This window comes from Astatotilapia calliptera, chromosome 7, assembly GCF_964374335.1.
Source record: "Astatotilapia calliptera chromosome 7, fAstCal68.1, whole genome shotgun sequence".
Taxonomy (NCBI): Eukaryota; Metazoa; Chordata; class Actinopteri; order Cichliformes; family Cichlidae; genus Astatotilapia; species Astatotilapia calliptera.
The window spans coordinates 662,501-678,627 of record NC_137428.1 but is presented as its reverse complement, the minus strand read 5'-3'; the positions used below and the strand labels follow the sequence as shown (position 1 = coordinate 678,627).

At 50.2% G+C, this 16,127-nt stretch overlaps 2 protein-coding genes across 4 annotated transcripts in view; one reads left to right on the top strand and one right to left on the bottom strand.

Moving 5' to 3' along the window:
- Nucleotides 1-3,251, bottom strand: part of LOC113025003 (uncharacterized) — a 71,379-nt gene extending 68,128 nt beyond the window's left edge. For all 3 annotated transcript variants that reach the window (XR_013910235.1, XR_013910236.1, XM_080304033.1), the window contains exons 1-2: nucleotides 3,146-3,251; nucleotides 5-244 (exon numbers count right to left, since the gene is read on the bottom strand). Coding sequence is in view for 1 of the 3 variants with exons in the window: in XM_080304033.1 (XP_080160159.1) it covers nucleotides 5-244; nucleotides 3,146-3,226 (321 nt within the window). In the remaining 2 variants the exon portion in view is untranslated. The remainder of the gene's footprint in view (nucleotides 1-4; nucleotides 245-3,145) is intronic.
- Nucleotides 3,252-10,779: 7,528 nt separating this feature from the next.
- irx5b (iroquois homeobox 5b) lies at nucleotides 10,780-13,769 on the top strand. The gene is made up of 3 exons (XM_026176826.2): nucleotides 10,780-11,327; nucleotides 11,935-12,340; nucleotides 13,083-13,769. Exons 1-3 carry the CDS (start codon nucleotides 11,103-11,105, stop codon nucleotides 13,628-13,630), a joined length of 1,179 nt encoding a protein of 392 aa, XP_026032611.2. The 5' UTR covers nucleotides 10,780-11,102; the 3' UTR covers nucleotides 13,631-13,769.
- Nucleotides 13,770-16,127: the final 2,358 nt, after the last annotated feature.

Below are 16,127 nucleotides of genomic sequence, written 5' to 3'. Positions count from 1 at the left end.
TCACCCTCCCAAACACGTTGAATTCGCTGGCCAAAGATACCGAGTCGCTCCTCAGAGACAGCAGGTCGCAGCAGGTCACGTCTCCTCCGTCGCCGCTGGAGGTCGGCCTGCTCGCGCTCACCGCCGCGAAGGTCGGCGGGTCTGAGGGTCCGCCCACTTTCTGCAGCGATGCTTCTTCGACCGCAGTCCCAGGTTTAAAACATCCGTCAGGCCGGCGGCCTCGAGCCGCCATCTCTGTGTTTCTCTGTGGACCAACAAGCACTCGTTGGATCAGCTGGATCATTAGATGAGAGCACGTTTACTGATAAACAAAATGTCTGAACACCACGCTGGCCGAGGCGCCCATCGCTACTATGTCTACACGATTCTCCAGGTTTGGCGGTGAAGCCTGGCGTGTTACAGTCACGCAGGGGCTCGTTTCAGACGTTATGTACCAGGCAAAGACTGAGCAGCATCAAAGCTTCAAAGGCAGAAGTTATAAACTTTTCTCACCAGTGAGGAAGAAATCTCAGAGCTTCCACGCGACAATCAGATTGTTGTTCGTTTTACGTGGTCGTATGTTTGTGTGGACATGTGATCAGGTTCGTCATGTGCTGTGGAAAGAGGCTGATGACACTTTTACCCCACAGCACACAGAGTACACGTAAAAGTACTGCAGTCTCTGGAACAAAGTGTACTTTAATAATCAGAGAAAAAGTACTCAGAGTACATTTAAAATGTCCATCTGAAGTATTAAACAGGACTTTCTCACTAAACAGCGCTAGTGATGAAGTTGGCCAATCATCAGAAAGATGTCTTAAAAGGGGAGGAGCTTGTGTGAGTCACAGAATGAGTTGAGTATAAAACAAATAAGGATTATTTTAAGCTGCGAGTCATGCAAAGCTGCTGTAACTTAGTGACACAATATCCTGCTCCGTTGCAGGACGACCTCAGTGTCCTCAGACGAGTCAGCGTGGCGAGGATGGGCTCTGTTTTTAACTTTATTGGCTTTGATTTGATCGGAGTTTCTCAGCTTGTGGGGCCAGGACTCCCAGACTAAACATGTCCAACCAGACAGGAAGGGCCTACGCTTTCAAAATAAGAGCGCGGGATAGTCAAACAGCAGCCTGAGAGTGGGTGAGCTGCTTCAGTGAACTCTGCACACATCTTCTCATGGCTTTCCTGCCTTCAGTGGCGAAGCTCAAGAAGCTGGGCCCGTTTTAAATTTTAAGGTAGAAATGGACACGCTGCAGGTTCGGGCACACCTGAGATGCATCGGCTCAACTCTCGCTGCATATTAACTGTCAGCGGCGGCCTGCGGGGCGTCTTTCACCACGTGCTCGCTCTGCGGTTTGGCTGTAATTCCATTTGTTGCGTCGTCCTCGGTCGGAGCTTCCCCTTCGGGACAGATCGGATCTGATTTAAAGGTAAATCGGCGACCTCGCCAGTAATCTGCGTTTCTTTATTTGTCTGCAGACGCGGTGAAGGCGAACGCTCGCAGAGGATGGAGGGTTAACCCCCCCCGTTCCAGGCGCCGCGTGGAGCGAATCCCCTGGTGAACGCTCAGGCCTGTAAATTGTTTATCAGACACTAATGCAGGAGCCTAATCCTATTTGCATTCATATTAGTTCCCCGTATCTGAGGGAATGACTTATTTCAATCCTTCGGAGGGTAAATAACTTTATGCATGATATCAGTATCGTCATAATTCACATCAGTAAAGTCAATTTGCTTTAAGTGGTCCTCCGCTGTGAGCTGCAGAGCTTCAGAGGAAACTTATTTGGAGGCGCTTTGGATCAGTGAGCGCGCTCACACGAGGGTGGGTAATGCAAACCTCTCAGAGGAGTGCCCACCCTCCCTCTGCAGGTTCAAGTATCTCCTGCTTCCATTTCCTGTTTCCTGTGGCCAGCAGACTTTTCTTAGACGCATTTTCACAGCAAGTTTTTACATCCTTTCTTGATTTGTGACACCATCAAGAGTCTGTACAGAGATGTACCCAAAAACATGAAAAAGAAAAAAAAAGATGAAAAAGGTAATGAGCAGGAAAACAGGACACAGGTGGAGACGATGTGGGCGGGGCAGAAAAATCACAAAAACCGGAAGTAAGACACGACACGGTGAGAAACTAGCCTAAAACAGGAAATGACGCTAACGCTGTGTCCACGATGGCAGCGATTTGTTTGTTACTTAGAAGCTGAGAGCTGGTTGGACGTTCCAGGCTCCGGTTGCCTAGGTGACCGTCTAATATATTTATTACCAGGTTATTATTATTATTATCAGTCAAAGGTACTCTTCACTCGCATTGGTAGTTGCTTCAGTCACCTGGAAGCAGCTAGCACTAGCATGTTCTTCACTTCCTGTGGTCTCTGGTTGCACGTGTATACAGAGCCACTGACAACCGCCTGGCGACCTCTGGTTGCTAAGGAAAACAAATCCCCAGCTGGATGGTGAGCGGTTGCTGGAAGTTGCTGAGTAAAATGAAGAAAACCTTGTGAAATTTGTATGGAAGACGTCGACTGGTCTGCACACGCTCGTCAGCTGCGCTCTGAGCGTGTGCGGCCTGTCTTTGCACGCTGCCGCATTTATTTACTGATGATGTGACTGACTTGATGCGTGAGATGGGACGAGATGTGACGCCTGCAGACATTCAGATGCTTCTCGGTGTCTTGTGTCAGGAGGGGCAACGAGCTTCACTGATAAAATACTGATTATTGTTTGCATGTGGAAAATGACACGAGTGGAGTCGCTGACAACAGTGGCGAGGAACAGGAAGAAGAGAAGTCTGTCACGATCTGAAAAGCAGGACGTTTGAGATAAAAGACAGCGCAATGAAAATACGAACATTTAAAATAGTTCACGGTGAACAAAAACATTACTGAAAACACGCCTAAAATCCACAGCGGGACGAGCGGCTACGCGGCGCATAATTACCGCTCTAAACGCACAGACATACGGGAACATGAAAATGAGGAAAAGTGGTTTTGAAGACGCAGAAAAACGTGTCAGGCTGATGAAGAGAGACTGTCAGGAGGGCCGGGCTTTGAACTTGATCAGAGGCGCCGTTTACAGAAAGAACAAAGCAGCAAATGTGGAGAAGAAGAGCGACCTGCAAGCGCTGCCAACAAAGATGAAGCCATGAATAAAGATGAGCCGTCTCTGGACTCACCTGCTCTGTCTCAGTGACGACCGGCGACGGCACGCTACCGCCTGACTCCCCGGCTTCGTCCTGATTGGCTACCCCCATCATTAGGTTGGAATCTGGGTCTGGAGGCAAAGCTGCATGTAAGCAGATGGAGGCCAAACATGAAGACAAGCCCACACCTTTATCTGATGGTCGTGTGTTTTCTCAGAGGTTGTTATAGTTACATCGAGACGTTACTTACTCATCAGCAGAACCTCAGCAGGTGAAATCTACGAAGGAACGTCAGCATCAACGTTCACGTATATAATGTTACTGATTTTGAGAACAAAGTTGAAATTGTGAGATTACAGATGGCTCGTGTAGACGAGTCAGTGAGACAAAGTGATGGTCCGTCCTGTGATAAAACAGGACCATCGATGACCTCATATCTGTCCAGATGTTTCTGCCAGCTTTTCCACGTTTGTGTGTTTTTCCTGCTGACCACACGTTCAGCGTCACCGCATCGCCGCCCTGTGTTTATGAGCTGAAGGGCTGAAAGAACGATCTTCACTTTGCACTTTATCCTGAAACTTCAGCTGTTAATTCAACTTTATTCTCAAAATAGAGTAAAAAATAAAAAAACTTTTAATGTGGCCAAATCCTCCGTCCTAGGCAGATCCTCCCTCCCCCCAAATGACATGAGTGTGTGTCTGTGTGTGTCTCTGTGTGTGTGTCTGTGTGTATGTGTGTGTCTGTGTGTGTGTGTTTCTGTCTGTGTGTCTGTGTGTGTGTGTTTCTGTCTGTGTGTGTGTGTCTGTCTGTGTGTGTGTGTTTCTGTCTGTGTGTGTGTGTTTCTGTCTGTGTGTGTGTGTCTGTCTGTGTGTGTCTGTGTGTGTGTCTGTGTGTGTATGTGTGTGTCTGTGTGTGTGTGTCTGTGTATGTGTGTGTCTGTGTGTGTATGTGTGTGTCTGTGTGTGTGTGTTTCTGTCTGTGTGTGTGTGTTTCTGTCTGTGTGTGTGTGTCTGTCTGTGTGTGTCTGTGTGTGTGTCTGTGTGTGTGTTTCTGTCTGTGTGTGTGTGTCTGTGTGTCTGTGTGTCTGTGTGTCTGTGTGTGTGTGTCTGTGTGTCTGTGTGTCTGTGTGTCTGTGTATGTGTGTGTCTGTGTGTGTATGTGTGTCTGTGTGTGTGTTTCTGTCTGTGTGTGTGTGTCTGTGTGTGTGTTTCTGTCTGTGTGTGTGTGTCTGTGTGTCTGTGTGTCTGTGTGTCTGTGTGTGTGTGTCTGTGTGTCTGTGTGTCTGTGTGTCTGTGTATGTGTGTGTCTGTGTGTCTGTGTGTCTGTGTATGTGTGTGTCTGTGTGTCTGTGTGTCTGTGTGTCTGTGTATGTGTGTGTCTGTGTGTGTATGTGTGTCTGTGTGTGTGTTTCTGTCTGTGTGTGTGTGTCTGTGTGTCTGTGTATGTGTGTGTCTGTGTGTGTGTGTCTGCTGGGTGCTGAAGGGTTAAAGGGCATTTCCTGTGCTGTTATCTTAAGCAGGATCTATTAGCTGCTCTCACATGTGCAGAGAGGTGGAGGTGTGATCACACCTCCATCACTTCCTGTTGTGGTGCATTGGTGCACTCTGACTGACTGCTGCAGCCTCTCAGGTTCTCATGTTCTTGTGACAGAGGGAAGAAACCACAGAGGGAAGCTCCGCCTCCAAACAGACCAGCAGCTTCATCGGGATCAGCGGGAGTAACGCAGGCCGAGCGGCCGCGGTGTGTTCCCAATAATCTGTCAGTCCCGGTCACAGCGTGAGGCAGCGGCACAGAGGCGAGCTGCTGGCTGCAGAATGACGATGCCGACCACAAACCACAGCCCTCTGCTTGTTTGCCCCTGCGTTTCCTTTCTCAGGCTCAGTCCTGCGCTCAGCGCGCATCACAAACACGCTGCAGAGCCACCATCTTGCAGCTGTCCCTACCTGAAAGAAGATGTGAAACACTTTATCACACTTTCTGAGCAGCACATGTTTCTTAAACAGAACCAGCTCACAGCACGGAGTCTTGGCTTCTGATGCCGTTTCCAATCACGCCCAAGATCCTGATCAGATCTGATCAAATGCACGTGTCTGCATGTTTTACCTGTTTGACTGACAGCTCATGGAGAGCGTTTCACATACAAACATCATGTGTCTGATATTTGTCTGCCTCTCATTTGCTACATGGTGACATTCACACGTCACAGATGGACGTCGTCCTCGTGCTGTGTATTTTCTGTTGTTTGAGAATGTTTTGCTGGTTTTATGCTGATGTGATCAGAGAAATGATATGAAATCATTCGTCCAACAGAGGCTCCAGCAGACAGCGAGGGAAGATCTCCAAGATCTGCATAAATTTGACCTTTCTTGGTTTTTCCAACCAAGACTAGAAGTCCAGAGACGAGGGTCAGCTGCAGGTTCTTAAACATGTCGCTGAGTAACATCAGCGTGCTATGAACCTCAGGCAAATTCAGAGGGGAAGCGTGGACCAGGGGAAGTCTACGAGGCCGAGAAAAAGAAGAGGGGCCTGTCCTCTCACACCTGTCCCCTCACACCTGTCCCCCCTTCACACCTGTCCCCACTCACACCTGTCCTCTCACACATGTCCCCCCTCACACATGTCCCCTCTAAGACCTGTCCCCCCTCTCACACCTGTCCCCTCTCACACCTGTCCTCTCACACCTGTCCCCCCTCAGACCTGTCACCCCCTCACACCTGTCCCCTCACACCTGTCCCCCTTCACACCTGTCCTCTCACACCTGTCCTCTCACACCTGTCCTCTCACACATGTCCCCTCTAAGACCTGTCCCCTCACACCTGTACCCCCTCACACCTGTCCCCTCACACCTGTTCTCTCTCACACCTGTCCTCTCACACATGTCCCCTCTAAGACCTGTCCCCTCACACCTGTACCCCCTCACACCTGTCCCCTCACACCTGTTCTCTCTCACACCTGTCCTCTCACACATGTCCCCTCTAAGACCTGTCCCCTCACACCTGTCCCCTCACACCTGTTCTCTCTCACACCTGTCCTCTCACACCTGTACCCCCTCACACCTGTCCCCTCACACCTGTTCTCTCTCACACCTGTCCTCTCACACATGTCCCCTCTAAGACCTGTCCCCCCTCACACCTGTCCCCTCTCACACCTGTCCTCTCACACCTGTTCTCTCTCACACCTGTCCTCTCACACCTGTCCTCTCACACCTGTCTCCTCACACCTGTCCTCTCACACATGTCCCCCCTCGCACATGTCCCCTCTAAGACCTGTCCCCCCTGACACCTGTCCTCCCTCACACCTGTCCCCCCTCACACCTGTCCTCTCACACCTGTTCTCTCTCACACTGACCTCTCACACCTGTCCCCCCTCACACCTGTCCCCCCTCACACCTGTCCTCTCACACCTGTTCTCTCTCACACTGACCTCTCACACCTGTCCCCCCTCACACCTGTCCTCCCACACCTGTCCCCTCACACCTGTCCTCTCACACCTGTTCTCTCTCACACCTGTCCTCCCACACCTGTCCCCTCACACCTGTCCTCTCTCACAGCTGTCCTCTCACACCTGTCCCCCCTCAGACCTGTCCCCCCTTCACACCTGTCCTCTCACACCTGTTCTCTCTCAAACCTGTCCTCTCACACATGTCCCCCCTCACACATGTCCCCTCTAAGACCTGTCCCCTCTCACACCTGTCCCCTCACACCTGTCCCCTCACACCTGTACCCCCTCACACCTGTTCTCTCACACCTGTTCTCTCTCAAACCTGTCCTCTAACACCTGTTCTCTCTCACACCTCTCCTCTCACACATGTCCCCCTTACACATGTCCCCTCTAAGACCTGTCCCCCCTCACACCTGTCCACTCTCGCACCTGTCCTCTCACACCTGTCCCCCCTCACACCTGTCTCCCCTGACTCCTGTCCCCTCTCACACCTGTCCTCTCACACCTGTCCCCCCTCACACCTGTCATCCCTCACACCTGTCCCCCCTCACACCTGTCCTCTCACACCTGTTCTCTCTTACACTGACCTCTCACACCTGTCCCCTCACACCTGTCCCCACTCACACCGTTCCTCTCACACCTGTCCCCTCTAAGACCTGTCCCCCCTCTCACACCTGTCCCCTCTCACACCTGTCCTCTCACACCTGTCCCCCCTCAGACCTGTCACCCCCTCACACCTGTCCCCTCACACCTGTCCCCCTTCACACCTGTCCTCTCACACCTGTCCTCTCACACCTGTCCTCTCACACATGTCCCCTCTAAGACCTGTCCCCTCACACCTGTACCCCCTCACACCTGTCCCCTCACACCTGTTCTCTCTCACACCTGTCCTCTCACACATGTCCCCTCTAAGACCTGTCCCCTCACACCTGTCCCCTCACACCTGTTCTCTTTCACACCTGTCCCCACTCACACCTGTCCCCACTCAGCTCTGTCCTCTCTCACACCTGTACCCTCACACCTGTCCTCTCTCACACCTGTCCCCTCACTCCTGTTCTCTTTCACACCTGTCCTCCCTCACACCTGTCCTCTGTCACACCTGTCCCCCCTCATACCTGTCCCCTCACACCTGGTTTGTAGAGGTTTTCTGTAATGCAAACAGCTTCGGTCTGAGCCCGGATATCCAGCACATCGTCAGACAGCCGTGAGAGGATCAGACCTGAGTGCAGACTGATTTCCTGCCGATGGACTTGCCGCTGCACTCTTAAATTCTGCCTCTCATCTGATTACAGTGCTCATTGATCAGCGTGTAAACAACCATTGAATGAGGATGTGCACCGGTTTGATGTGACCGTCTCCTCTCTGAAGCACTGCATGCTGAAATCTCATGGGTGCTAATTATGTGTGCACACAGATTACAAGGATTGCATTTCATACTTGAATAATAACTATTAAAAACGAGTGTTTTCCAATTAATTAAACACACAGTCTTTAAGTAACCTCTGGACATCTGCCCTGCGGGCTGAGCTCATTCGGGAGCTGCTGGAGGAAACAAACGAGCGCTCCTTTCATGTGAAAATCTTCACAAAAGAGTCGTGCCACTGAGAATACGGGGGAAACGCCGCCGCCACACTTCCCTCAGTGTTCGACTTTGTTCGTGCAAATTGTGAACATAACTTTTTGATATGATAAAACAGCAGAACAGTGTCATTCCAGGGGCGGGCCTGCTGGGGGGCTCGCCGTGGAGATGATGAAAGAGCTTTTCCGAGTCATTACTCCATCCAGCAGGAAGCCCTCGGTGGGCTCGCCCTCCTGAGCATCATCAGCACCCGAGGAGGAGGCGGAGGAGGAGAGGCGCGCACCTCAGCCGGTGCAGAGGGCTTTAATGAAAGATGCTTAAAAAAGCATGAAAACGTCTCTGTTAAACTGCTTAGCCTCTGCAGAGGATCAGCCGACTTGCATTGTTTCCCCCTCAGTGCAGCCGGAGAGAGGCTGCTCACTTTACCCAGGATTCACTGCAGCAAATATTCGTAGTAGTAACTATTGTTTACATCTCAAAGTATGATTTCCAAACAGGATGACGTTTGTGAGAGAGAACCTGTGACGGCGTGCCTCCTGAAATGGCCTGTGGAGTGTTGGGATCAACAGCAGTTGACATTAAAGAAACATTAAAGACATTAAAGAAACTGATGGACATTATGGACAATGCCAGACATCCTCTGCACACGGCCATAAACAACCAGAAGAGTCTGTTCAGTGACAGGTTGCTTCTCCCAAAGACAAGAACTAACAGACTTAAAAACTCCTTTGTCCCACACGCCATCAGACTGTTTAACTCCTCCCTAGAGGGGAGAGGGAGGGGAAACAGGAGGACAAAGGAGAGGGGAACAACTAAGCTGTAGTGCCTCTTCACCTCACTGTGCAATACCTTTTGTTAATAGTCAACAGTGCAATAGACTCAATACTTGAAATGTGCAATTCACTTGTATTTTTATTTTTATTCCTATTTATTCTATTTATCCCCTTCGTATATTTTATTTATATTGTCTCTGTATTTATATATATATATATGTGTGTGTGTGTGTATTATATATATATATATATATATATATATAAATATAATATTCTGTAACTCTGTAACTTCTGTCGGTGCTGTGCTTTTTTGGAAATCGAATTTCCCAGAGGAACCCACCCGAGGGATTAATAAAGTTCTATCTAATCTAATCTAATCTAATCAGTTAATGCACCGAACTCGGCTTCCTCGCTGTGCTCCTACCTGCAAACGTGGAAATTCCTGCAGCCTCGTTCTGAAAATCCGTGGACGTGGCCATTAGAGATGGACTTCAGCTGGTTTCACCGAAAAGCAGCGACCGGACTTCCACTGACGCGGGAAGTATTCTCCTTGCTGGCACTCTGCTAATTATAGTCCCCACTAATCAGATTAGGCGGAGGCGGTGTGGGCTTAGATCCTCAAAGTTCACTGAGCTGCTCTCAGGACACTCAGCATCAGCCACAGCTGTCCACGCTCTCCCACACGCACACCAATCAGTCCGCAGATTGATCGCCACCAAGTTCATAATTCAACACTGTTCAGCAGAGAACGGTAAAATACGCGAGAGCGGGACGGCCTGGTTTGATGTTTCACCGGATTGTACTGCCTGTCACGGCATCTGTCCTGCTCACACTGTCACCTGTTACGCATCAGTGGAATCCCGAACACCTGAAGTGACATCACGTCCTGAACGCTTCTTAAGTCACACAATTAGAACTGATGACATTTCCACAGGAAGTAATCAATTAAACTGAAAATGAATGAAGGAATGTAACTTTTACACTCAAACCCCGCCCCTCTGATGATTTTTCCTCTGTGTAGAAGTTAAAGTTGTTCCTACTGACCCCTGTGGCTGTTAATTGTGATGTAGCATCTGATACGTCATCTACTTACGTTTCAAAACCTCAGCATGAGCGTTTTTTTTTAACCAGAGCTGTTGAACCGCGCACTCATTGGCTAATGACCAGCTAATCACATGTTTTAGCCAATGAGCATAATCCTTCCTCCTGAAACACAGCAGGATAACCTCTCTTTGCTATAGTTTGTATGGAAGATGCCAACTTGTCTGCAAACACCTGCCAACTACTAAAAATGAAATTATAATCATTTGCCTTTAAAGCAAAAGTCGTTCAACTCTGAACTCTGAGGGTGAATTATTTCTATTTCCTGTTTGGAGCTCACATTTTCAAGTTTTAATCCCACTCAGCGAGCTCTTGTTGAGCGTTTGCAGACGTATCGTCGTCTTCAGTGCAAGCTACAAGTGAACGCAGCAACCTGCTAACAACCAAAGTGAATGCAGGTCGTATCACGTCCAATCCAATGTGTGCGTGACGTCACATGAGAAACCTCTGCAAAGCTACAGTCACTTTGAAACCACTGCTATCGCCATCTGGTGGCCGGCAGGTGTAATGCAGGTTTAAACCCTCTGAGCTCCGAACACACATCAACTCATGTTTGTGTCCTGCTGGGAGTTTATTTAAACCAAGAACCTAACCAAGCATTTTTATTGGCTAAACCTAAACCCAAAGTTTTTATTGGCTAAGTCAAACCAAAGGAGCTAAAGAGTGGAGTAATATTTGTTTGTCACGAATCATTTGGAATATTTCATAAACTACATGTTGGTCCACGGCGCACTTTGATGACGTGTTTCGTGCACAAACAGTCAGAAACTCTGCAGGTGTGAGGAACGTGAAGCCTTATTATCCTGGTGCTTTTATTTTGTAGGGTCGCGTTAGTTCCACCTGCTCGCAGAGTGCGCGCGGGCTAAGGGGAGAGGAGAGAGCGAGCAGGAGGAGGTGTGAGCGTGCGGAGGTGGAGCTGAGCCTCCTCTCCGCTCAGTCTGTCTGCGGGTTCGGCGCAGATCGGGTGCGCAGAGCCGGAGCGGACAAAGTGCCGCCGCGAGCCTCCTGCGATGCTCCTGGAACTCCCGCTCCTCTCCGTCCGCTTTTCCCTCCTCCGTCCCGCGCTCCGACGCGACTTCTCCCGCGCGTAAAAGTCATGTCGTACCCTCAGGGCTTCCTGTTCCAGCCCCACGCGCCTCTGGCTCTGCACTCCTCCTTCGGCTCCGGCCTCCTCCTGGGAGCGCGCTCCGAGGAGCTCGGCCGCTCCGCGTCCGGCTCCGCCTTCGCTCCGTACTCCGGACCGGCGACCTCCCCCGGCTTCGGCCCCCAGCTGCCCTACGGAGGGGAGCCGCGCGCCGCCGCGGCGCTCAGCTCCTATGTGGTGAGTGCGCGCGGAGACGGCCAGGGCTCGGGTCCGGGTCTGGTTCCGGTCCGTACAATGAAAATATCTGCTCTTCAAAAAGTTATTTTTCTCATTTATTTTCAATGATTTTTGAATTTATTATTACATTTATTTAAAATTCATTTTTAATCTGTTTTTTTATTTTTTAAAAATCTTATTTATAAGATAAAAATAATTTTTAATTATTTGTCTTTTATTTTTGAATTAATTATTATTTATATTTATTAATTAAATTTTTAAATTTAGTTTTAATTATTCTTTAATTTATTTTATTTAAAAAAAATTGTAAATTATTTTTAATGGTTTTTTTAACTTATTTTTGTTTTTACATTTTTATTTTTATATATATTTTTACTTATTCTTTAATTCATTTTTTTAAATTATTTTTTTAAATGTATTTTAAATTGAAGGAGGAACATTGTACATTTCTGTGAGGCTGTGAGATTTTTCAGGTGGATTAAACTGAGCGAGGTCTTTCCTCCTTCTGTGTTTGGGTCTGTAGTTTGAAGCCGTGTGGTCATGTGACCCTCGGGTTAAACTGCGTGGGAACTCGAGCTGACCACTAACATGATGGTTTCTGTTTCAGAGTCCGGGTTACGACCCGTCCTCGGGCATCTCCGGGTCCTTGGACTACCACCCGTTTGGGGCGCTGGGCCCATATCCGTATGGAGACCCCGCCTACAGGAAGAACGCCACACGGGATGCCACGGCCACGCTGAAGGCCTGGCTTAGCGAGCACCGGAAGAACCCGTACCCCACCAAGGGCGAGAAGATCATGCTGGCCATCATCACGAAGATGACCCTGACGCAGGTGTCCACCTGGTTCGCCAACGCCCGGCGCCGGCTGAAGAAGGAGAACAAGATGACGTGGACGCCACGGAACAGGAGCGAGGACGAGGAAGAGGAGGACAACATCGACCTGGAACGCAACGAAGAGGACGAGGAGCCACTGAAGGCGAGCAGCGAGGAGACGGAGCCGAAGCGTGAAGCTGGTGAGTGAGGGGGGAGGGGTCCATCCATTGATTGATCGATTAATTGATGGGTTTTAAAATGACCTGCACGTGACACGCGTCGGGAACCCGGAGACGTTTGCCGGCGCTCCTCTCCGTCCGTTCTTGTAGGTGATGACATCATCGCAGCGGCTGCAGTGGAAACAGTTTCATGAGGTTGGTTTTAGTTCTGAGTGTGAGCAGAGCGAGCGGCTCGTCCTGATCAGGTCTGTCGTTGTTACTGCTCCTGTTTGTTCATAGATCAGATTATTGATCAGCTTCAGATTTTCATCATTTCATCAGATCATCGGTTAAAATCAAAGAATGTTCTGGACCCGTTTTTTAAAAAGTGAAGAGCGGCAGGCGCACGGCGAGAGAAGCGGTAGAAGATGTTGGGAGCTGAGTGCGTTTAATGATGCTGAAGCGTGGAGACGGTCGGCGGCGGCGTTCTTCTGATTGATTATTTCTCACTGATGATGTCATTGATCTGGACGAATCAAACACTTTCAGGCTGAACTCTTTTCTTTCTTCTTTAAAGTCGATTTATTGGTCGTGAGAGCAGCTGCTGATTGGCTGCTGATTTTGTTTGGGCTGCGGAAACTGTGACCATAAGGCAGATGTGAGGGGGCGGGGTCTAATATGCAGTGCATTTTGTTTGTGTGTGTTTGAATCAAACTCATAACCCTGCACGCTGAACCCTGATGTGTGTTTGGTCTGACCTGGCCTGTCCCACCTCCCCCCCCAGACTCCCGCAGTTTGGCGTTCAGAGAGGACGGCGGCAACGACGCCGATCGAGGATTCGACGAGCTGGACTTTAAGGATTCCCCCGTGGACCGGAGACCCGTGGACATGTCGGCGGACCCTCCTCGGAGCGCCCCCACTCTGAGCGTCTCGCTCAGAGTGCTGGAGGGGACGCGCACGCCGAGCCCGCGGTCTAAGGAGCGCCCCTGCGGCACCACCCAGGGGCCGAACGTGGCCCCCAAACCCAAACTCTGGTCGCTGGCTGAGATCGCCACGTCTTCGGACAAAAGCAAAGGATGTAGTGACTCTGCACAGAGCGTGGGGGCGGGACAGCAACGGACCCCGTTCCCCCACGGCCCCGCCTTGCCCCGACACTTCTATTACGCCTCCCCCTTCATCCCCGGATACTCCGCCTACGGCCCCCCGGGGCCCCTGCACAGCGGCACCTCGTCGTTAAACGGATTACTGCAGACGGCGGCCCGAGACCGCCGGCTGCGCTGCCAGAGCCAGTTGGAGCCACACGAGCACAGCAGAGGCACGGCGAACGTGTAGAGCGCCTCCACGGGTCTGCGCGGCCCCCGGGGGGCGGGGCAGACTGATTTGTTAACAGGAAGGTTGAATTTGAGACAGTTTTTCTATGTTGATCAGATGTTTGTAATCCTCACGTATCATTAAAGCCTAGTTTTATTAACCCGCCTGCTCTTCTTCACACGCAGATAACGAGCTGCTGATTTAACGAGCCGCAGCCTCAGCGGCCCGTTCACGCGCTCGTGTCACCTCGCTCGCATTTCTAACAACATTATCCAGGTTTCAGTTCAAATCCACCACACGTTTAACGAGCCGTCATCCAGCTGTTATTGATCTTTAAATAAAGTGCAGAGGATGGCGCCGCGTTCACTGAGCTGCTGTAAAACTGACGCTTTGATTAAATCCAGAGCAGCGCACGCGAGCGGCGTCCTCTCACAACCATCCAACCAAAACAAACGTCCAGGTTTAACCAATAAAAATCTGTTCTTCATTTACAAAATGACCTTTTTTCTGCATCTGATTAGATTTATGGAGTCGTTTCGTCTTTAATGTGATTCAGTTTGTGCTTTTATAATTATATTATTACATTTATTATATGTAATAATTTAAACACAGAAACAAACTGAAATTCAAACCTAAATATGAGCATCGTGTTAAATATTTAAATGAATCCTTTTGTAATTTAGCTTCTAATTAATTCATCTTTGAAAAATGTTTTCAGAAGTTTTTTTAAAATCTTTTTTAATTATTCGTCTGTTTTGTCTTAAATCCAAAAATTATGAAAGGACTGTTTCAGGATGAGTTCAGCTCATATTCTTATAAATCAATGAGTTGCATGAAACTGTCACACTGAGCTCATCCTTCAGGTGTAAGTGTGCAGACCGCAGCGCAGCACCCACCTGAATTTTTGCCATGACTCATTTCTTAACAGTTTCCTCCGTAATCGTTTCAAAATAACTCGAGCGCACTGGAGCCGACCGCAGACGCAAAGCCCACAAAGACTGTAGCATTTTAAAACAACAATAAGAGCTTTTAAATGAAACTCATTCACAAATATGTGAGAGCTTTTACATCAGCAGCTCGTCTTAATTTGATTAAAGGACACAATTTAATCACTTATGAAACCCGGTTTATGAACTAACACTGATCTGCAGTTTTTATATTCATCGTGAAACAGCAGGTGATCATGTGGAAGTGTAAATATTAAGCTGCTCTTTGGTAGCTTCGCTGCTCAGATTGATTTTGATGTTTTCAGAGAAGCAGGAATATTTTTCCCCCAAACTCGTAGCAGCGTTCAGGCCTCGGGGTGTGCTGCACAGCATCGCTGTAACATCAGCAGGATGCCAAATTACAGTAAAACTTTTACCTGATTTATTTTAACCAGGAAAAACCTGACAGCAGCCAGTACACACAAAATAACACACAAAGTACATACGCACATTAATGATCGCCGTCACAGACGGCCGGGCGGCGTCCTCCGCTGCAGAGGACCCCACGGGCTTTCACTGGCGCCTTGAATGTGTGAAGAGGAAACCGAACATATCAAACGCGTCGTCCTAAATGCTGAAGACTGACAGAAACAAACAACGTCCAACCCTCTGAGTGATGGACACGTCATCCTGGAGACGCAGCATTAGAGAGAACAACAGTCACAGCAGACGTCTGTTTCTTATTCTACGCTTTGTACTGTCTTTCATCCTTCAGCTTGGCAACAAAACGAATTCATGAGGTTCATCCTGTGTTAAAGGTGCTGACAGCAGAAGAGCCAGGACAGGAGGGGAGGACAGGAGGGGCGGAGGGGACAGGAGGACAGGAGGGGAGGACAGGAGGACAGGAGGGGAGGACAGGAGGGGAGGACAGGAGGGGAGGGCAGGAAGACAGGAGGACAGGAGGGGAGGGCAGGAAGACAGGAGGACAGGAGGACAGGAGGGGAGGGCAGGAAGACAGGAGGACAGGAAGACAGGAGGACAGGAGGGGAGGAGGAGGGGAGGACAGGAGGGGAGGGCAGGAGGACAGGAAGACAGGAGGACAGGAGGGGAGGACAGGAGGGGAGGGCAGGAAGACAGGAGGGCAGGAGGGGAGGACAGGAGGGGAGGAGGAGGGGAGGGCAGGAGGGGAGGGAAGGAGGGGAGGGCAGGAAGACAGGAAGACAGGAGGGGAGGGAAGGAGGGGAGGGCAGGAGGGGAGGAGGAGGGGAGGGCAGGAGGGGAGGGCAGGAAGACAGGAGGGGAGGAGGAGGGGAGGACAGGAGGGGAGGGCAGGAGGGGAGGGCAGGAAGACAGGAGGGGAGGGCAGGAGGGGAGGACAGGAGGGGAGGGCAGAAGGGGAGGGCAGGAAGACAGGAGGGGAGGGCAGGAGGGGAGGACAGGAGGACAGGAGGGGAGGAGGAGGGGAGGGCAGGAGGGGAGGGCAGGAAGACAGGAGGGGAGGACAGGAGGGGAGGAGGAGGGGAGGACAGGAGGGGAGGGCAGGAGGGGAGGGCAGGAAGACAGGAGGGGAGGACAGGAGGGGAGGGCAGGAG